We start from the raw sequence: 23,057 nt of genomic DNA on the forward strand, positions 1-23,057 counted from the left end.
GAAGGTGACTGGTCAGAACATCTCCAAAATATCAGACATGTCTATTGGGGTATTCTGGGTATGTAGTGGTCAGCACCTACAAAAAGGTCATGGGTGCCCAAGGCATATTGATGCTGATGGCGGTCCCACCTCACAGCTTACAGCACTTAGTGTTAGTCTTGGCACCCAAGACCACAGCTGGACACCTTCAGAGGTCTTGTGGAGTCCATGCTTCTTCGGGTCAGAGCTGCTTTGGCCGGCAACACAATATCAGGCAGGTGGTTTAATGTTGTGGCTGACTGGTGTGTAACACTGGTGTGTAACACTGGTGTGTAAGGGCCATTTAATCATCTATCAGCTTCTGTATCATCATCCTCCAAACTGATCCAGGCTCCAGCTGGAGGAAAGACTACAGTGCCCATAATGCTTCCAGGGGTGATCACATGGAGGTCACATGCTGGTGTTGCTGTCTCAGCAGCAGGAGGTGAGGTCCAGCCTGAGGATGGTGACTTGTTCTGTGGGAACAAAAGGGCTCAAACCCGACCAGTAACCCGGTCTGTGCTGCTGTTAGCCTCTTCACCTCTCTACGGAACCGGGCAGACAGGAGCTGAGCAGGTCGGTACGTTGGTTTGGGTTGTAAAATGACGCGGGAGACAGAACCGGTGGGCCCGGCAGGGAAACACTGGGGCTACTGCAGTGCTGTTGAACTGGGTGGCTCGGATCTGAGATCATGCTGGTAACTGGACCTGGTTCTGTATAGAAGGCTGGACAATATGAGCTCGTTTAGGTGCCTGTAATAAACCCTGGGCGGAGAAGCTGCTTACACGGACCTGATGAAGCCTAGTTTAGATTAGCTACAGTAAAATGAATGAATAATAAAGTCAGTGCTGATTCGGAACAGTTCCTTAAAGTCCAGATTTTCATATTATCTCCGGACACAGTTCCGACTCTGCCCCTGTTATTGTTGTTTTCGCCTTATTTCCACACCTCCTTTACATTTACTTTAACATCTACTCTTTTACATTGTTTAAACATCTCTTCTACCCATTACGGATCAACTAGCGTTATTATATTTCTATATTTTTGTATTTTAAACGTTTGTTTTTCCTCTTTAGCTCGGTTCGAATTGTTTGGGTTACAAAACGGAAGTTGTAGTTTTCCCAGACGCGCGGCAGAACCGCCGGCAGAGCTGAACAAGCGTCTTAAGGAACTACAACTCCCATGATGCTTTGCTTTTTAGGCGCAGGCTATTTGATAGCTGATCAACCACAGGAGAGAGTTTACAGCTAAGCGGCTAAGCTAAAGCTGTTTAAAACAAAATTACGCAAACAGAAACCACTTAAACCGATTATATAACAGTTATAAGCGCGATCAGAGCGGGTTTGAGCATTTTATATCTTACGGGCCATTTGGGAATTAGGTATTGCTAAAGTAGCTAGCTGGCTAATTAGCTAGTAGTGTGTATGAACATTTACAATAAAATCATTTACTCTTTAAAATCCGGTAATATTACAAAAACACTCAGAAACTAGCTATATATTGTGATTTTAGGCCTTAGTTTGTTAGCCTAACCATTTGCTTAAATGAAGCCTTTCTGTTTAGAGGAAGCTCAGTGTTTACAATGTCCATCCATTACCAAGACAGTCTCTTTGACTAATTACATATATATATATATAATAAATATAATAAATATATATATAAACAGTGCTAAATATGACCCAAGAGAAAGCCATTCAGGTTGGAGGAAGTTGGATTACTCAACAACTAGTGGGGTGCAGAAGCTATAGGGCAATGCAGGGGGCATGGAGCCATCTGAGCTTTAACCCAGTGTTCCTCTGACTGCCTTCTTACCAGCATATCCACACCTTTACTGATCAGCAGCACATTCTGACCACTACCTTCATTTGGGTTTATTTATTTATAATGTTATATAGAGTTAATTACAGGTAGACACTCTCACTGACCGCTGACTTTATGTTAATTTGGGTTTATTCTAATGTTATATAGAGTTAATTACAGGTAGACACTCTCACTGACCACTGACTTTATGTTTATTTGGGTTTATTCTAATGTTATATAGAGTTAATTACAGGTAGACACTCACTGACCACTGACTTTATGTTTATTTGGGTTTATTCTAATGTTATATAGAGTTATTTACAGGTAGACACCCTCACTGACCACTGGCTTTATGTTTATTTGGGTTTATTCTAATGTTATATAGAGTTAATTACAGGTAGACACCCTCACTGACCACTGGCTTTATGTTTATTTGGGTTTATTCTAATGTTATATAGAGTTAATTACAGGTAGACACCCTCACTGACCACTGACTTTATGTTTATTTGGGTTTATTCTAATGTTATATAGAGTTAATTACAGGTAGACACTCTCACTGACCACTGACTTTATGTTTATTTGGGTTTATTCTAATGTTATATAGAGTTAATTACAGGTAGACACCCTCACTGACCACTGGCTTTATGTTTATTTGGGTTTATTCTAATGTTATATAGAGTTAATTACAGGTAGACACCCTCACTGACCACTGGCTTTATGTTTATTTGGGTTTATTCTAATGTTATATAGAGTTATTTACAGGTAGACGCTCTCACTGACCACTGACTTTATGTTTATTTGGGTTTATTCTAATGTTATATAGAGTTAATTACAGGTAGACGCTCTCACTGACCACTGACTTTCTGTTTATTAAGGTTTATTCTAATGATACATTGATAAAAGTTAATTACAGGTAGACACAGAATTGTTTGTCTAAACTGCTGGTTTCTGTTTCTGTCTTCTTTTGTAGGCCCCGCTCTCACCAAGCTCTGACTGCGGCCTCTTCCCCTGTCACACCATAGAACTGTGTGTGTGTGTGTGTGTGTGTTTGCTTGTTTCTGTCTATGTCTTGTGACGCTTCATGGCGTTTTTTGGCCTCCATGTGAAAATGTCCTGAGTGACATCTGTGTCTGACCAGACTGACCCCGAGTCGTCACTCCTCGCCACTGTTGCGTGTGTGTGAGCTTGTTCTCGTAAGTGTGTGTACGCGAAAACTGAGTGGAATGTCTCGTTTGAATATGGCCGTGAACAGCGATGCTGGGGATTGGGGGTACAGTGAAGATGCTGGCGAGCGGGCGTGGCTGTTGCAGAGCCCCAGTGTGGACTCCATTCAGGCTCCCAGCCAATCACAGCAGTGCAGGGGAGGCACTTCAACGTTTGCTGCCGTGTTTATAGTGGTGAATGCTGCTTTGGGGGCGGGGCTTCTCAACTTCCCTGCTGCGTTTAACATGGCCGGAGGAGTGACGGCCGGAGTGGTGCTGCAGATGGTGAGATATATGTATACGTATGTGTACCAAAAGTATTAGGACAGCAAAGCCAACTGTTTTATTTTTGCTGTGAAAGACCTTTGAGCCCCTGACACTACCTCCACCGTGCTTGACAGATGAGCAGTTTTGAAATGCAATTAGTGAGTGCTGTTAGAGCTATTAGAGTGCTGTTTACATTTACATTTACACTAACAATAACTCTGTTTATTTATTAATGTATAATAACAAAGACTTTTAATCATTTTTTATTATTACTATAATTATTTTGTTGCAGTGTATGTTGATCTTCATCATCACAGGCTTGGTGATCCTGGCTTACTGTTCTCAGGTAAGAAGCTCTACTATGCACCATATGCTGCACCATACTTTACTCATTCACTCACACACACACATTTTTACCATTGTGTTTTTGTTTGATTAGGTCAGCAACGAGAGCACGTATCAGGAGGTGGTGCGTGCGGTGTGTGGGAAGGTTCTGGGGGTTATATGTGAGATCGCCATCGCTGTCTACACCTTCGGCACCTGCATAGCCTTCCTCATCATCATCGGAGATCAGCTGGACAAGTGTGAGTGGCTTGATGCACATACACACACAAGTCTAGACCCCTGTTTCAAGTCTGAATCTGTGGTGCTTGACTGGTTGCAATGATTGATTGATTGATTACCCAAATGCTAAGCATCACCACTGCAATTTTAATCTGCTAAATTAAATTGCACTTGTAAGAAGACTGCATACACAGGCCTCTCTCCAGAACTGCTGTGTAACTGCAGAACCCATAGAGTCATATTAGTGTAAAACCCTGTAGTATTACTCTACCGCCTCAGCCCACATGCTGCTCTACCTTCAGATCAAGCTTCTGGAGCTTCTCTCAGACTGTCCAGAAATGCATGTGTACAGCTGTCCATGAGGGGGCGCTCAAAGCCTGATTAGTATTTGCAGCAGTGCAGTAAAAGTTAATTACTCTCCCTAACAGTAGGGGGAGCCCACAAGCAAAAAAAAAAAAAAAAGTTTGTCACATAATACTGCTTTAATTTGCTCCGGCCCGTAGCTTAACAGTAAAGGTACCTGAACTGAGCTCAGGTGAGAATTATGGACAATTCTTTCATTTATTTTTCTGTGGACAGTGATTGGAGCGATGACCCACGAATCTGAGGCAGCGGTGAGCTCTCATTGGTTCACAGACCGCAGGTTTACCATCACGGTCACCTCTGTGCTCATCATACTTCCACTGTCCATTCCTAAAGAAATCGGCTTCCAGAAATACGCCAGGTGATCCACATCTCACACACTGCACTGATTCACACTTTTACATTTGGTTTCTTATTGGACTAAAAGCTTGAATAAAAAGAAGAATCAGCAAATACAAGCTTAAGGTGTCATGCAAAAACCTGCCATCTCCAAAACAGCAGCTTTACAAACAAAGACAAAACCTTCTGAACTTTCAATGGAAGTCGATGTCATTTTACAGCATTTCTATTGGTTGAAATTCTAATACTGTATAAAGAACCACTCCAGATTCATATTATGGAGAAAAGTGAAAAACAGAATAAAATGGAGATACAAGGTTTATGCATGACTGTGACGGTATGTTATGTAGAGGTGGGACTAATGATTATATACGTACAGACCTGCCGCAGTTTTTATTTGCTGAATTATGTGTCTGAATTTGATTAAATAATGTGGTGTTTTTTGCTGCTATCAGTGGGTGTTTTTAATGTGTTTGTTCTGATTGGTTGACTCGTAGCACATTGAGTGTGATTGGCACCTGGTACGTGACCATCATTATCATCATCAAATACTTCTGGCCTGATAAAAATATTTCTCCAGGAGACATCCCAACCAGGTCTGCACTGCGTTTCCTGTTCTGTAAAATACTACATGTAATGTAATGTAATTGTATATGTAATAAACATAAACAACAAACATACACAACATAAATATATATATACATACACACAATATGTACAGTGTATGTATGTATGTATGTATGTATGTGTGTATGTATGTATGTGTGTGTGTATGTATGTGTGTCTGTGTATACTGTGTATATACACTGGAACTGTATATATCTCAGTATTGGTGGAAATGAAGGGTCATGGTCAGCAGATCATTACTGTAATTAAAACTGGTGTGTTTTGCAGCCCTGCATCCTGGACTGATGTTTTCAACGCCATGCCAACAATCTGCTTTGGCTTCCAGGTGTGTGTTTATGTATGTGTGTGTGTGTGTGTGTGTGTGTGTGTGTGTGTGTGTGAGAGAGAGATTGAGTGCATAATGGAATCATGAACTTGACCAATATTGTGATTCTTTAAATGACAGTATTTACACTGTGTGCTGTTTCACTCAGTAGTGGAGTAGTGGTTATGTTCTTTTAGCTTTTTGAGAGTTTTGCCTAGAAATAGCCAAGAGGTTTTATTCTGGTCAGTCTGAGAACATGTTATATTAAATATTCTGAATATAACTGATTGTATAAATAAGGAGTATTGATAAACTGATCAATAAACTCTCTCTTGCGCTCTTGTTCTCTCAGTGTCATGTCAGCAGTGTTCCAGTGTTTAATAGCATGAAGAAAGCTGAGATTCGGCCGTGGGGAGGCGTGGTGACAATCGGCATGATCATCTGCCTGTTTGTCTACACAGGCACAGGTGTGTGTGTGTGTGTGTGTGTGTGTGTGTGTGTGTGTGTGTGTGTGTGTGTGTGTGTGTGTGTGTGTGTGTGTGTGTGAGAGAGACAGAGAGAGAGAGAGACAGAGAGAGAGAGAGACAGAGAGAGAGAGAGAGAGAGAGACAGAGAGACAGACTGAGTAAGTGTGTGCGTGTGCGACTGAGTAAGTGTGTATGACTGGCCGTGGTTGTTAGAAATGCAGGATTAAGGGGATCTATTAGATCCTTTAGATGTAAGGGTCAGTTTTCAGGACAGGGAAAAAGGGGAGGGAGGGAGAGAGGGGGAGGGAGGGAGGGAGAGAGAGAGGGAGGGAGAGGGAGAGAGAGAGAGAGAGAGAGAGAGATTGATTGATTGATTGATTGATTGATTGATAATGTATATAGAAAACAATATGCAGTGAATATTGAATCATTCATAGCGGATCCTGAATCATTCGGAATTGGTGTCTCTGTAGGTGTGAGTGGTTTCCTGTCCTTTGGTTCGAATGTCAGTCAGGATGTCCTGATGTCGTATCCGTCAGATGATGTCGCTGTGGCCATCGCCAGAGCCTTCATCATCATCTGCGTGGTGACGTCCTATCCCATACTGCACTTCTGTGGAAGGTAACACGATGGAAAGCCACTTTTTATCTGATTGTCTGTGGGGCTGTGAAAGGCGCCTCTGTGTGATTTACAGGCAAAAAAATAATTAATATAAATAATTTAAATAAATAAAAATAAAGGAGCACTTATAAATGTTCACCAAACACTTCAGTCGAATTGTATGTTGATTAAATCAGAACTGAATTGAGTTCTTAACACCCCTTGTTTGTGTGCGTCTGTGTGTGTGTGTGTGCGCGCTGCAGGGCAGTGATAGAGGGTCTGTGGCTGCGGTTTAAAGGTGAGGAGGTGGACACAGATGTGACGCGAGAGCGCAGACGGCGGGTGCTGCAAACAATCGTCTGGTTCTCCTTCACACTCCTCCTCGCTCTCTTCATCCCCGACATCGGGCGAGTCATATCGCTCATCGGGGGCCTCGCCGCCTGCTTCATCTTCGTCTTTCCAGGTATGCTGTTCTGACCGCCCTAAAGCAGCTCAACAACTGATCACTCATTTTACTTACTGTTCTGCATTTGTCTTGAGTCTTATCCTAACTCTTATCTTCTGCATTTTTAATATTTACAGACAGTATGTGTTGTCAAAGGCATGCAAGAACCTTGTATCTCCATTTTTGCTGTTTCTCTTTTCTCCATAATGTAAAACTGGCTGTTTTTCTTTATACTGTATCAGAATTTCATGATGAACGGGCCAGTAGAAACGCTCTGAAATGACTTGGAGTAAAAAATGTTTACATTTACATTACATTTACTGCATTTAGCCAACGCTCTTCTCCAGAGCGACTTACAAGGTTACTGGTATTACAGAGGAGGGCCAATGTAGTGATGGGAGTCTTACCCAAGGACTCTTATTGGTGTAGCGCAGCATAACCACCCAGACCAGGAATCGAACCCCAGTCTCCCATTAGTCTCCCATTGTGGTGTGGTAGCTTACTGGCAGGTAGTGGTGTTATCTGTTGCACCACACCAACCACTGCTTCTATTAAACTTCTGTTAAAGTTTTTTCCTTCACCTGTAAAGCTGCTGTTTTGGAGATACAAGGTTTTTGCCTGAAAGCAGTGATGTATATATTTCACACTCTGGAGGGAAGATGATTCCCGTCTGCTCTTTCCTTTCTGTTCGTCAGGTTTGTGTTTAATTCAGGCTAAACTCTCGGAGCATGACGTTCATTCCGCCAGGTAAATACACTGTGCTCTTTTTAATTAGCATTAATTAATAATCATTAATTAAACACTTCCTAAATGCACTTGAACGGTCAGTAGTTACGTTACTCTCTGATTTTCTCCATAGCTGGAAAGGACTGGTGGCTTACGGGGTCGTCATGGTTACAATCGGAGCCTTCATCTTTGGCCAGACCACAACAAACGCCATCTACAAAGACATCATCAACCACGCAGACAGCTAATGTCCAGACAGTCTTGGTCACCGACCGATTGAAAGGCGGAGACGAAGCTGAAACACACCCGTGGACTGACCGCGCGTCCGTGCACTGACCTCAATCTTCACAGTCATTTAAATCTGCAATTGTAAAAAAAACACTCAGATCAAACACACAAGCTTCTGCGTCCAGACCTCCTTAATCAGGCCGAGAGCCAATCAGCATGCAGCATGAACTCTCCTATTGTTGTAGCTGTGAGTGAATGGGACACCACTGCGTAACACACTACACGCTTTGTGTGTGCGGTTATTTCCCCCAATCAGAAACTAGAAACACTATTTTAAGTGTGCGGGCCAATTAGATTTTTATTAAAGAGGAATTCCACCAATTTTTCTAAATTCTCTGCATAATTCAGAGTGAGAGCTGAGCTCAGTCAGAGTCGGGGGTTCAGTGTGAAACTGAGCTTCACTGTAGAGAAACTGACCCACTCTGACCTCTGTACAGTGGAGGTGAATGGTACAAGGCATCGTTGCCATGACTACAACACTGATACAGCCCATAATTTATCTCCTATCCAAACCCACCAGTGAAGCTACACGAGTCTTCTGAGTTTTATATGGAATCATGATGATGATGATGATGATGATGAAGGTAAAATAGTGAATAGAGAATCTGAACTAATGCAGTTCTCTTTAGGGACTACTTTCTGTAGCTGCACTACACCCTGCAGCATGTATCCCTCCACCATTTTAATGATCTGGTTCTAAAAGCAGGTTCTAGAGCCGAGCTCTTCTCAGAACTCTGGTAGAACAGTGTCTCAGGCATCAGGCAGCGTCTTCATCACCATTAGGTGAAGAACTTTCTGTGAGGAGCTTCAGTTTATTAGAGCTTCAGACGTCTGCTTCCCTTCACCTCCACTGTAGAACAGCTCTGACTGGGGGAGGTTATCTAGAACCGAGCGTTTCACACCAAACCCACTCTGAATGAGTCTGCTTGCTTCAGATTTTTTATGCAGTCATTTGGGGAAAAAGGTGGAATTTCTGTTTAATTGAAGGATTTTTCATTTTATCAGATTTTTTTCATTTCCTGGTGTTTTTGTGTTCCAGACTTGAAGCCAAACTATTTTCTTGTGGAATAATTTTACTTGAATTTAATTCTGACTTGAATCGAACAAAAATGGGACTCTTTCCTCAGTAGCCTCAGCTGGTAAATGGATTGAAATGAGAACAAAATTAGCTGCACAAGTTAAATTAGTTTTATAATGTTATGAGTTATTTTAATTTTTACTGTAAGGTGATTTGCTGCTCTGTGAAAGTGAATGTGACGAGTGCTGTTTCAGTCTTAAAGGGACGTTCCATCTAGACTAGGAAAACCCCCTTCTGATGATGTGCCTTGAAGATGGGCGGAGCTTATGTAAGATTCTAGCTGTTTAAGGGTGGATTTGGGAGGCGGGCTTTATATTAGTGTTTTTCTATAACACAGGCTCCTCCCACCTTCAGGGTGTGTCCTCAGCAGAGGGGGGGGATTGCTGCCCGGAGTGCTCCCTTAAATCTCAGTCCCTTCCCTGGGTCTCAGATCCCTGTCGGTCACTTTATTTCTGTAGTGATTAACTCTACTAGTCTCGGACTGGCTGTGTTTAAACCGCTCGGGTGAATTCGTCTCTCAGTGATTCGTGTCAAACTCAGTACATGTTCAAGGTTTACAGGTTTTTGTTTGTTTGTTTTTGTGATTCTGACTCTGTGAGTTTTGTTTATGATCAGTAAAGGGAATTGATGCAGTCTAATATGTATTGTTTGACTTTTCAGCACCACACCAAGGCCTGAAAAACTGATATTCCATATTTTACAATAATTAACCCATTAAAATCTGATGACTAAATTCTGTTTGATGACAAAAATGCTACAGAACTTGTTGAACTGTGTTTTAATTATATGTAACTTTGACACTTTTTATTCAGTTGGGTTCTTCCACGGTTTTAAAAACCAACAGTCCCATGTGACCAAAGTTAAATGTTAAATTAATGACTCCCAGCTTGAAAATATTCTTCAGACAAGATTATTAAATTAAATGATTATGTATATTAAAGGGCCCATATTATACATTTGTTTTGTGGGTTTCTATTTTTTTTTCTTTTTTTGGTTAGTCTACTGAACATAGTCAAAAATAATTTGGTACACTTTTCATTTTAATATTTGGGATATCAATTATAATAATTATAATAATTCAATGGAAGTAATGAATATAGTTGATATATACACTATTTCAGTATATTCAAAAAATGACCTGTTCTGATTGGCTGCCATTCAGAAACCACCCTGAACCTGATCATAAATGGGTGGGGCAAGCTTCTGTAGTCTGAGTGGGTGGGGATATGTAAATATGTGTAGATTTTTATGACCTCACAAAAACAATGACTACAAGACGGGCTGTTAGAGGGTTTAAAACTTGACTTAAAACTTTAAAAAGTGTTTGTAATTAAATTAAATTAAATTAAATTAAATTAAATCAAATTAAGCTTATAATAAGAAACACTTATTTTTGACATTATTAATGACACCGTTATTAAGTTATCACCGCTGATATTCAGTAGTACTCGGGCTGGCCTGCAGGGGGCAGCGATGCTCAGCTGTCATGAAGCTGCGGTCCGTAAAGAAGAAACCGTGGCAAGATGGCAGCCCGCATGGTGTTGAGAACGGTTTTCCAACAAACACGTAAATATTAACAACAGTAAACAATTTAAACATTTATAACACACTTATCTTAAAGAATACACCCGGTTTAACCAGTGCGGGGTGTTTTATTGAGGAAATGCGGGCTTGTGGTGAAGCGCAGCGGTTTGTCATTGAGCGCTGTTGCTTAATGTGGCTCCTGCTGCTTTAGGTTTTAAACATTTGTTTGTTTGTTTGTTTGTTTGTTTGTTTGTGGCTCAGGCAGAGTTTCGACAGGTTGTTTATGTAACTGTTATTCTGTTACATAAATATATCGGGCAGAATTGTAAGTTGTGTTGGCTTGTATTGCATCTCTCCGGTCCACCTTAAATAGCGCCGCAGCCGCAGCCGCAGCCGCAGCCGCCGCCGCCAGACTGTAACTGTGCGCTGCTTAAGGTGGACCGGAGAATTAGAAAAAGAAGCCAAATGAAGCCTCGTTATCAAGTCTAAATAACTGCAGAGTGAATTAAAAACATCTAAATACACAAATTCTACTGTGAAGCAAGTCAACATGTTATTTAGCTGAAATATGATTGTTATAAATCACTGGTTCTGTGTCCTGGGCCAGGCAACATGGGCCACCCCTGCTCTTACTGTGGCTACTGATCAGTACATTAAGAGCCAAATTAATAAATGTAGTTTTGTATGTGTGTGTGTGTTATATAATTATTTTGGATGATTTAATACAATAGACAGCTTTATAATTCAGTGATAACCTGATAAATAAATAAATAAATACATAAATAAATGATTTTAAGGGGCAGTGGTGGCTCAGCAGTTAGAGCTCCGGGCTGTTGATAACAGGGTTGTGGGTTCGATTCCCGGGCTCGGCAAGCTGCGGACCTTGAGCAAGGCCCTGTACCCTCTCTGCTCCCCGGGCGCTGGAGTTGGCTGCCCACTGCTCTGGGTGTGTGTACTCACTGCCCCTAGCTCACTAGTGTGTGTGTGTGTGTGTGTGTGTGTGGGTTAAATGGGGAGGACACATTTCGCTGTACAGTGTACCTTACCTTAAATGTGATATGTGGTTCTGTTTCATGCAGGATGTGCAGTTCCTTTCTTCGCACAGTGCCAGAGGCCTAAAAGCACCGTCTTCCCATCGGAGTAAGAGTCCACCTGAATCCTCTAAACCACCGTGTTTGTCTTTCCCGAACTATTTGAATAAAGTGATGCTCAGTACTTTGTTTATTTGGGTTTATTCTAATGTTATATAGAGTTTTGCAGGTAGACACATGTACTCACACAGTCACTGTTATAGCCTGGTTTTGTTGTGTGAGACTGTTGTAATTATGTAATTAAATGCATTTCATTAATTCAACTTCTGTTTTTTTTTCCTGATTTTATATATATATATATTAGTTATGTTCCAGAGACGTCGTTGTCCAGACCGCCGTGGCCTGAGCTGCCATTATTCGACAAAGAGGAGGAGCAGAAGCGACATCAAGGCAGGTTTTGTTTGTGTATTTGTTTCACTGTGGAATCCACTGACAGTACGTGTGTTTAATTAAGCAGATTAAAGCTGTCGCAGTTATTTAACAGTTCTGCTGTGAACCCTTTTTGATATTAAATTGGATGAATTCATTTAGAGGTTGTCAAGCTGAAGGTGTTTTTTTTTGTTTGTTTGTTTTTTTATTTATTTATTTTTAGAATTGTAATGAATTATAAGAATATTTAATTAATTCAGTAAATTAATTCAGATTCAGTAAACTTTGATTCACTGGTATGATTCAGTTCAGCTTCTGTTCAAGTCAAGTCTGTTTGAACATGATTCAGCTGAATTGATAGTTGTGTATACTCATATTTTACTGTATAAATAAATAAGGCGTGTTTTATTAATATAGAAAGTCTTATAAATGTTTTACAGGTTTTATGTAATAAAAGCCAAACATGAATAAATGAATTGATGAAGTCTTTTTGTGATCGTGTTTAAGCTGTAATTGGTTTTGTGTAATTGTGTCCGGTTTCTCCTGTAGCGGTTGTCCAGAAGGTCAACACCCTTATTAAGAACGGAGAATATGGGCGGCTCTTCGCGGTTGTCCACTTCGCCAGCCGTCAGTGGAAAGTGACCAACGAAGATTTGATCCTGATTGAGAACCACATTGAGGCGGAGTGTGGGGATCAGATCGTATTGGAAAAGGTGCAAATCTCACCTTCCTGCTGAAATTCCACTGTACCGGGGTTTTGCCTCATCCTGCTGATGCTAAGTGTGTGTGTGTGTGTGCAGGTGCTGCTGGTTGGAGGAGAGGATTTCACACTAATCGGGAAACCTCTTCTCAGGTATTACTGAATAAATACAGTACAGTGCAGTAGATTTAGCCCCCTGTGTAAATCAGACTGTTAATCTGCTGATCTGCTCAGTAAATCACTGAAATCAGAATAATCACTAATAATATCACTCCTACAGAAAGTGGTGGTGGTTCTCCATCACTGTGTTCATCATTAGAACATCTCCAAAGTTCTCCTCTCTCATGGAGTCTAGTATTATTTAGAGTTCTCCTCAGATCAACACCTGGTTTGGTGGTAAATCAGGGCTTAATGATGGTAAATCAGGTGAGCTGCTGCTGCTGCTGCTGCTGCTGCTGCTGCTGATGGAGTTGAACACATCCTCCACCCTGTGCTGGCTGGACTGGGGGGCGTCCAGGAGAACCCTGGAGGAACCGAGCTCTGTTCTTCAGATTAGCTCACCGACAAGATCTCACTACTTTCTTTCTTCAGAATGAGAAGCTCTTGTTTCTCCTTTTTACTGGATTTATCCTCAGCTGCTTTATCTGATCTGATGAGATCTGGAGCTTCTACTGTAGAACCCTCTCACTGCTGAGAGGTTCATGGTTTAGAGAAGGATTAGGATCAAGAGCCTAAAACCTCTATATGTTAATTATTGTCAATATATTAATGTATCATTATTGTTATTATTGAATTATAGTATTATAGGTTATAATCAGTTCCAACGTGCCAAATTCAGTGAACCCCCACCTTCACGTCAGTGCATCGCCCCACATTCTCACCCCTAATGTTCAGCTGAGGTCTGCAGCACTGCTGAAGTCTGTCTCAGCGTTCTGCACAGGGAGGCTCTGTTCTCTCAGCTTTCACACTGTCTGTCCGTCTGTCTCTGCTGTTTTCACACCCAGCCGCGATCTGGTCAGAGTCGAGGCTACGGTCATCGAGAAGACAGAGTCCTGGCCTATGGTCCAGATGAGGTTCAAGAAGAGACACCGGTTCCAGAAGAAGAGAAGTGAGTAGTTTGGGGTTCAGGTGGTGATTTACTGTGTAATTCTGCCTTCAGGCCTAAAATGGAAATAAAGCCTCACTAAAGGATGTTCCTGCACGCTCTGCCTTAATCACCCACCGGACCTCATAATGAGCCTCAGTCGCGGCTGTCTGCATATTTTATAACTCTACTTGTAATGTGAGGTGAGAGCTGCAGCCTGAAGTGCAGGGTTAAAGCTTTTAATCTGCAGAAAAAAAGAAATAAATGAATAAAAGACCTCGCATTGTGCACTATGTTGCCAGTGTGATCAATCTGATCAATCTGATTTCAGAAGTCACTTTTCATGGAAATATAGATTTTATTTTGTTATATATAATTTTATTTATTTATTTATCTATTTATTTATTTATTTACTTATTTGTTTATAATTTTCTATATATAATAACATATATAATAAATAAGTTTTTGATTAAATGTGAATCGGACAGTTTTGTGTAATGGTGATTTATATAGTAATAATTTACGATAATATAAATATTTTAAACCAAACTAAATTGTTGTTTTAGATATTAGTTAATTCTATATTTTGGGAAAAAAAAATATAAATTATGTACATTTATTTCTTGTTGTTCTTCTTCTTCTTCTTCTTCTTATTATTATTATTACTATTACTATTTTTATTACTTTTTTGTGTTTTTGCAGCTTTATAACTTTATACTGATTATTAGAATCAGTCATACATATTAATGTATTAATATATCTAGTACCAAATTAATTTTCAAACATTTGAAAGTCAGTGTATCTGCAGGTACTTTGGTACAGTAGTCCAGCATCACCTGAACACTCTGCTGTTCTGGAGCTCAGTAAAAACACCAGCTTTAAATATTGACCAGTTGTCTTCCATACAGCTATCATTATACATCCCTAAAATTAATCAAACGCAGGTGTTTCAGCGCAGCCGTCGAAATATTCTGCTGTTGTGTGACGAACAGCAAGCGCCTCATTAAACGTCAGTCTGAAGTTCAGCTGTTCCAATAACAATGAATGATTAGCAGATACTGATCATCACATGTTCCTCAATTTGATTTATTTGATTATATGCATGACTGGACTCAGCACACAAACAACCAACCAACCGTAGTGGTTCATTAGAGCAGTAATTTGCATATTGATGTGTAATCAGTATAGGTCAGTATAAGATCAGTACCAGTCACAGCGCTCTGCCATGTCGGGCTCATGTAATCCACGTCTCCATTCTCCGTGAGAGTGCACGGTTCCACAGCTACCGTCAGGGAGGTTCTCGCTCAGCGAGTGGCCTAAATTCCTGGGCATGCCCAAATGCCAATTACCAGCTAAATATAGTTTTGGTGATTTGCTTGAAGTAAACAGGAACATGGTTTTGCTCCACTAACAGCTTTCACTTTTCTGAGCGTCACCAGCGAGCAGAGCTGGAATTCCAGCAGGAGACTGGGGTGCGTTTGCCCATACTGTTAAACAAATGGACCGCCGAGAGCGTAAGAACTGACGCAAAGCCTCGAACCTCGCTCTCTCTGCGTGTTCCTGTAATGCTGTTGAGTTTCCATCCATATTCCACATGAGGTTAACTCACACATGTGCTGCATAGAGACTTGCTGGTGTCCTGCTTTTGATATGATTACAGTAATGTGTGTGTGTGTGTGTGTGTGTGTGTGTGTGTGTGTGTTTGCAGTCATCATACAGCCACAGACGGTGCTCCGGATCAACACTGTCGAGGTGTCGCCGAGACTAATGTGACCTGCCCCATGCTTGTAAATAAACTGTGTGTGTGTTCCCGTCCGGGGGGTAACTGAAGTTTGAGACCTGTGTATACGTTTAATAAAGCCTTGCTGTGGGAAACTCCTGCTGCCACTGACCCTTTATATGTGAAGGTGCAGACCACCCTGACATCTGCAACGACTCTGCTCCTGAAAGACAGGAGCACCTAGTATTGTTTCATAAATCAGGATTAATAAATACAAATAAAAACCATCATACTGGATATTAATGTTATTAGAGCTTCATACTGGATATTAATGATATTAGAACTTCATACGGGATATTAATGATATTAGAGCTTCATACTGGATATTAATGCTATTAGAACTTCATACTGGATATTAATGTTATTAGAGCTTCATACTGGATATTAATGATATTAGAACTTCATACTGGATATTAACGCTATTAGAGCTTCATACTGGATATTAATGATATTAGAGCTTCATACTGGATATTAATATTAGAGCTTCATACTGGATATTAATGATATTAGAGCTTCATACTGGATATTTATGCTATTAGAGCTTCATACTGGATATTAATGCTATTAGAGCTTCATACTGGATATTAATATCAGTTCAGATTAATACAGATGATTTGCCACTATTGATCATTCTTATGAAACATATTTATAATAAAAGATTAGCTGTGTGTTATTGATATGAACATGTTTCTCAGCTGAAATACTGAAGATGTGATACACACACACACACACAAGGGGGTGGGACTGTGTTTATGTGTGTGTGTGTGTGTGTGTGTGTGTGTGTGTGTGTGTGTGTGTGTGGGCGCTAGGGGGCGGTGTTGTGTGCGTATCCTCAGCGCGCGCGCGCGCACACACACACACTGTAATTATCTGGGGTCTGTCGCTGGCTCTGCAGACGGGGGCTGCTCGGTCTCGGAGCGGGGGGACATGCGGAGGATTAAACTGCCATGAGTTCAAATTTCGCTTTATCGAGAAGTTTAAGGAGGACCGGAAGCTTCCCTTCCGCGAGGACCGTGAGGATAGTCATACTGGGGCAATCAGCAGTGGGCAAAACAGGTAAAACCTCGTTACTCCAGGACCACTGAGAGCTCACACTGTAGGGGGTGTGTGTGTGTGTGTGTGTGCCTAATTAATGCGTTATTACACCCTTTAATGCACAGTGAGGTCTAATCAGCTGTCTGTTTAATTAGGATTCATTAATTCAGTCTTAATTAAGATGCTGTGGGATCAGGGTCTGCTCTGAGGGTCTTCTGCTGAAAGACGAAGGGCGTTTTACCTTCTGTATGACCATCAATCACAGTGTCTGTCATTCATATGTGTGTGTGTGTGTGTGTGTGTGTGTGTGTGTGTGTGTGTTTTTCCAGCCCTGGCTGTGCGATTTATCACCAAGAGGTTCATAGGGGAGTATGATCCAACTCTGGGTAGGTGTGAGCTACACACACACACACACACACACACACTTACACACACTTATAATCACAATAATGTTTGTGTAAATAAAATATATTGAAGTAATGATTAAATATTTAGGAGTAAAATTGTTATGTTTTAATATATTTATGTTATATTTATATATTATATTTATATATTTATATATTTGAACTGAACACCAGAAGGCCGGTCTCAGTAGCACTGTGCATCAGGACTGACCGATATGATCATGCTGTGCAGAGCCGATACCGCCAGCATCAGAGATTTTATAAAAGATGAATATGATGGAAAAGCTGGGCGATATGACCCTAAATCAGTATCACAATTCTCACAGTTCGACTTCAGTTAATGGATGATTATAGAAGCTGCTGGTGTTTGACCGGACGGGCCGAGTCACGTGACCACACAGGTGGTAGTATGTTTGTAAGGGGACAGTGGATGAACACACAGTGGAGAGAGAGCTGACAGAATAGAAATCACAAATGAAAACGTCCACATAATCAATATGAGCAGGATTACGCCAGCTCCAGATTCTGAGTGTCAGTTTCCAATCATTTTTGATGAATTGCTTTATTCAGCCTACAGCAGTTTAGCCCCGCCCATTCATGCTTAAGCTATTGAAAGGTAGCCGTCCAGACGGTCCGAGCCATTTGAGGTCGGTCCCATCTTCACAAACTTCAAGCTGCAAAAACTAAGGGCAGCACAGCGTGTCCCGGTCCTTTTCAGCGGGAAGTGGTGGTTCTGGTGCATCGTGGGTCCAGGGGATGCCATACAGTGAAGTCTCTGGCTTTTCAACAGCCCCCATATTTATTCCCCAACATCAAATTCTATGAAATTCAAAATCCAAGTGAGAAAACACGTGGTTGGACGTAAATATCCACATCATACTTATATATATATATATATATATATATATATATATATATATATATATATAAAATAAATTAATACATTTATTAATTAAAATTGGACTTAGCAACATGCTAACATGCTCTTTGACCCCATTCACCTATACGCCTCTGTGTAATAGCAGTGTGTAGATCTGTATATTTCATAACTTATTAAATCTGTATGTTGGATTATAGTGCAGTAGTGTGTGTTAGTGTGTGTTAGTGTGTGTAGTCTGTGTTTGTGTTGCTGATCAGGTGTAAATGTGGCCTTTACTGTTTAACAGAAACCATCTACAGACATGAAGTGACTATAGGGGGCGAAGCTGTAGTCTTTGAGATCCTGGACACTGCAGGACAGGTAAGAAATATAAGACAGTGAAATATGACAGGGTGGAAACAAATAAATAAAAATAAATAAATAAATAACAAATATTGCAGAACATGCAGGTGATTTATTTATTTATTTATTTATTACAATATTTAAAAAAGAAAATCAGCTACTCAGCAGACAAGCTAATGACGGCTCAGAGCTGTATATTGAGTTAAGGTCACTTATAACCGTAAAACCCACCAACACACAGATTAGAGCACTGAAGCAAAGCCATTGATTCAACTAGCATCAGGCATCAGATACGTCAGATCAGCCTTTATTAATGTTAGCTGGACAAAATCATGTAGTTTACATGTAGTTTTATGCTGGAAAGGAAATATTGCATGCATGTGTGTGACTACTACTACTACTAGTAGTAATACTAATAATAATATGATAAAATAATGTTAGTAATAGTATTAATAATTGTTTGTCTTTTTTATTTTATTGATTTTTCTGCCTTTTACTAATTACTGATTGTGTAAAGCTGCTTTGTGACAACAGGTTTAAAAAAGTAATAAAAAAAAGTAAAAAAAAAAAAAAAAGAATTGTAATAATAGAATTACATTTGTACATTATTAACATTATTATTATTATTATTATTATTATTATTATTATTGTTGTTGTTGTTATTTAGAGGAAAGCTGCTGCTGCTGCTTTTGTAAAAATTAACTGAAAGTTGGAAAAGTGAGGTTGATGTAATAATATAATATAATAAAATATACTAAAATATAATATAAAATAATATAATGTAATATAATATAATAAAGCTCAGATTTGCTGGTGATGTTTTTTTATGAGGCCTCTTTGTATCCAATCTGATCTGATCTGATCCTTCTGTCTCCTTCCGTTTGCCTCCAGGAGGAAGATGCGCTGATGGTGGAGGAGAAAATCAAATGGGGCGACGGCTTCATCATCGTTTACTCCGTGACTGACCGCTGCAGCTTCGATGAGGTCATGCGTCTCTGTTTCCTGGTGAACCACATCCACACAGCGAGCGGCAGGCGGAGCTGCCCCGACCCGCCTCCCATGCTCATAGTGGCCAATAAAAAGGACCTGGAGTTCGACCGGATGGTCTCCACAGAGGACGGCGAGGGCCTTTCTCGCGGCCTGAAGGTCCCACTGCGTGAGGTCTCTGTGCGGGACGGGTGGGAGGAAACGGCGGGGGTGTTTCACGCCCTCTACGCCGATGTCATTCAGCAGATGGACTCGTCTCTGCCCTCGTTCCGTCGACGCACCGTCTCCAGGCTGATGGACAAAATTCCCAGAATCCATTCCAACTCCGCCTTGGCCTCCACCGGCCGCAGCTTCAGCTTCAGTTCCTTCAGAGACCTCCTGCCTGACTGAGCTCTGTCTCTCTGGGGTCTGAAGAACACTGATGAACAGTGATGGGCGGTCTGGAGGGCTGTGATTCACATTACCGAAACTGCAGAAGTTTACGATATGCAGATGAGCCCTCTGGCCAATCACTGAATGTTTAATTCATGTGTGCTGTGATCAATCATGGATGTTCTGTGGGTCAGATCAAATGGTTTGATTAGATTTGTATATTTTTAGCTGTGTCTCTGATTAAATCGCCCAGCCCTCTAAAAGCCCAGCCACATGAGTGTAGGTGTGTCCATAGCATAACACTTGACTCTGATAGGCTGCATTCCTAATTATTCATCCACAATCAGCAGCGAGTGAGAGACGCTCAGAATAGAGAAACGGTGTGTCTGTAAAATAATGATATAAATATGAAGTATTAAATATTACCATATGATTTAGTCTGCTCTCAGCACTCTGTCCGTAGCTCGTTTGATAATTGGCTTCATTTGGGAATATTTATCTGAGTTACCTGGTTTTCTTTGTTTTATATACAGCAGTATGCAAAAGTTTACGCACCCCTGTTTAAATATCACATACTGTTGATGTTCTGAGTGTGTGTAAGTGAACAAAGAAACACAGTGAATCTCCTCCACAGCTTCCCAAACTGCTGCTAGCACAACCACCTCAACACGCTTGCAGGGGAACATTTACATTCATAGCATTTATGAGACTCTCTTCTCCAGAGAGACTCACAGAAGAGCTTCACTGTTTACTGAAGAAGACCCTCAGCTAGTTTAGAGTAAAATTCAAAGCTCCTCTAATCTTAGACTCTACCAAACACACGTCAATATGGAGACCATAGTACTCTTCTCTTCGCCTGAGTCCTCTCAGAAGAGGAGGGTCTTCAGTCTGGGTTTGAAGACAGTGAGCGTTGGACCACCACTTCGGTGCAGGACAGGACACTAACTGCTAATTCTGAGACATCATCGTTTGATCACCGTTGACTGAGTGTAACACTTCAGTCGGTAAAAGTCTCTGTAGTCACCACCTAAGCTCTTAGTGTCTTAAAGGGTCCTTTAGTGGGACGGCAATTCCTTAAAGCAGCACTATGGAGAATAGACACAGTCACTGCTCAGTCGCACCCGACTTTTAACAGAGCGCTCGCCGGCTTTCAGCCTCCTTCAGAACACCAGCTAACATCTCTGACTGGACCGACTGGAGACCAGAACTGACTGAGCTTCCTTCTGGAGCTGAGAGGTACAGACCTGTCTCAGAAGGTGGAGCAGCATGTGGGCAGAGGTGGTAGAGTAATTCTACAGGATTTTACACTAATATGACTCTATGGTTACGCAGCGTTATGCAGTTCCCGTGGGAGTTGGCTTGCCGACCCCGGAGTAGCTCCCACAGCGACCTTTTAGTCAGTGGAGCATCTCAGTTCAGTGATTTTGAAGCTGCTTTTTTAAGGTTAAAATGCTGCATAGTGTTGCTTTAAAGAACCCCCAAATACATTCCCTGTGTAAATGAGCTTAAAGAACCTCCACATGTTCTAAAAAATAGCAGCTTGTTTTTTTCTAAAGCTGTACATCCATAACAAGAACCGCTGAGAAACTGAAGAACCTTTATTTTCAGGGCCAGCATTAGGCCTTTTTCCCAGCTCGAGTGGATTCTGCGAGGCAGCTTTAATTAACAGCCTTTAGTAATAACTGTTAGAGGAATGAAGTCAATATATCAGGCAGCAGCTGCACTCTGGTGCCTTGGGGAATAATTCTGAGAGCTCGCTCGTCTCCATTATGTCCTTAAAGATAAAACTAGAGCAGAATTTGATTTTGTGTGTCGGCTTGAAAGGCCAGAGAGGAAATCTAGACGTTCAGTAATTATGGCAGACTTCTTAATCGTGTCCGTACGGCAGTGCTGCACACGGGGTCGAAGCAAATGGATGAAACTAAAAGACTGGAACGGGAGTGCAGATTGCACTCATTTGGTAAAGGTGATGGTAAAGGTGCACGTATTTATCACTGTACTGTGTACAGCGAAATGTGTCCTTTGCATTTAACCCATCTGTGGTAGTGAACACACACTCACTAGTGAACTAGAGTCAGTGAGTACACACACACACCCAGAGCAGTGGGCAGCCAACTCCAGCGCCCGGGGAGCAGAGAGGGTAAAGGGCCTTGCTCAAGGGTCCAACAGTGGCAGCTTGCCAAGCCCGGGAATCGAACCCACAACCCTGTCTTCAACAGCCTGGATCAACAGCTCAGTTCCAGTGGATTTTAAAACATCCTCTACATAAATGAAGCCAAAACTGTCCGCCAGACTCACCTTCTCATTTGGTAGCCCCACCCCCTTCTCCCAGACCGAGCCTCAGTGTCCCAGACCGTCTTCACTGAGCTTCCAGTGCAGAAGCAGAGCGGATTTCCCCCTGGACTCACAGTCTGTCCGGTAAGTGGACAACAGCTCCACCAGTAAAAGTGCAGCTCATGTACGTTCCTCTAGAGCTCAGTTCATTCCTAAGTGTAGCCCCGCCTTCTTACAATAGAGCAGAGTGACGGTTAAGAACTGATTTCTGGGGGAAAATATCAGCACAGGGAGACTAACTGCGGGAAATTGGAGACACTGGAGATGGAAACACAGTTAAGAGAAGGAAAATGGGCGGAGTTGTTTTGTCATTGAAACATATGGGGATGGGCGGGGCTACACATCATACTGCAACCAACCAGCAGAGGCGCTAGACCTGTGGTGACTTCACTTTTGAGAGCTGTTGCGTTGTCCATATTTAATACAGTCACTGGCACAAATGGTATAAACCATAATATCATATACTGGGATTTGTGTTCATATAAAATTACCTTCTGCCATTTATTCAGATCTAAGTTTAGCATCCTTAGCGTCGGGCACTGGAAATGATCCGCTCCATATTGCTGATTATAAACCACAGGCGATGCTGGAAGGAGCGGGAAGACTCCAGATTAATGAGATGTTTTTCAGTCATTAGCGCAGTTATACCTTCTCCATCTGTTCAGATTCACAGTGACTGAAACGCTTCATTTATTGGTCTGTAACAGATGGTGGCACCAACGTCTTTTACTGTTGATATGACTGTAATGAATGTTCATTAGCATCTCATCACTTAGCTTTTATTATGCCATGCTAATTAAGTCTTTATGTGGGCGAAGAAACCTGATGCTTAAGAATGTGAAAGAATCCTGATATAAAGCTCAGACAATAACAGACCTGCCTGAAAGCACCAGAGAGAGCTTAGCATGGTGCTCCTCAAACCCTGTGGTGTTCAGCAATCTCTAATAGACTGGCTAATGCAGTATCTGCCACTGTAAGACTCACTGTTATCTATTAACATGGACTAACATTGACATTAGCATAGCTACAAACGGTTAGCATCCGGTTTATAGATGATAGAGAATCAT

At 41.4% G+C, this 23,057-nt stretch overlaps 3 protein-coding genes across 5 annotated transcripts; all 3 read left to right on the forward strand.

Moving 5' to 3' along the window:
• The first annotated feature begins 461 nt into the window (after window positions 1–461).
• On the forward strand, window positions 462–8,065 carry slc38a7 (solute carrier family 38 member 7). Of its 3 annotated transcripts, none has more exons than XM_072660860.1 (12): window positions 462–598; window positions 2,789–3,305; window positions 3,580–3,633; window positions 3,727–3,871; window positions 4,431–4,575; window positions 5,051–5,149; window positions 5,448–5,505; window positions 5,837–5,951; window positions 6,425–6,572; window positions 6,815–7,014; window positions 7,692–7,743; window positions 7,856–8,065. In XM_072660860.1, the coding sequence occupies exons 2-12, from the start codon at window positions 3,042–3,044 to the stop codon at window positions 7,968–7,970; spliced, it is 1,395 nt and encodes a 464-aa protein (XP_072516961.1). In that variant the 5' UTR covers window positions 462–598; window positions 2,789–3,041; the 3' UTR covers window positions 7,971–8,065. The 3 variants fall into 3 exon arrangements, with proteins under 3 accessions (XP_072516961.1, XP_072516962.1, XP_072516963.1); XM_072660861.1 differs by having other exon boundaries at window positions 462–594; XM_072660862.1 differs by lacking the exon at window positions 462–598 and adding an exon at window positions 700–715.
• A 2,510-nt stretch (window positions 8,066–10,575) lies between these two features.
• mrpl21 (mitochondrial ribosomal protein L21) lies at window positions 10,576–15,749 on the forward strand. Its single transcript, XM_072660420.1, has 7 exons — window positions 10,576–10,654; window positions 11,692–11,752; window positions 12,008–12,093; window positions 12,622–12,785; window positions 12,873–12,925; window positions 13,777–13,880; window positions 15,565–15,749. The coding sequence occupies exons 1-7, from the start codon at window positions 10,612–10,614 to the stop codon at window positions 15,627–15,629; spliced, it is 576 nt and encodes a 191-aa protein (XP_072516521.1). The 5' UTR covers window positions 10,576–10,611; the 3' UTR covers window positions 15,630–15,749.
• A 610-nt stretch (window positions 15,750–16,359) lies between these two features.
• On the forward strand, window positions 16,360–20,093 carry LOC140538116 (ras-related and estrogen-regulated growth inhibitor-like). Its single transcript, XM_072660547.1, has 4 exons — window positions 16,360–16,692; window positions 17,001–17,057; window positions 18,242–18,315; window positions 19,189–20,093. The coding sequence occupies exons 1-4, from the start codon at window positions 16,584–16,586 to the stop codon at window positions 19,672–19,674; spliced, it is 726 nt and encodes a 241-aa protein (XP_072516648.1). The 5' UTR covers window positions 16,360–16,583; the 3' UTR covers window positions 19,675–20,093.
• The last annotated feature ends 2,964 nt before the right edge of the window (window positions 20,094–23,057 follow it).

Source organism: Salminus brasiliensis, chromosome 17 (genome assembly GCF_030463535.1).
Source record: "Salminus brasiliensis chromosome 17, fSalBra1.hap2, whole genome shotgun sequence".
NCBI classification, from domain to species: domain Eukaryota; kingdom Metazoa; phylum Chordata; class Actinopteri; order Characiformes; family Bryconidae; genus Salminus; species Salminus brasiliensis.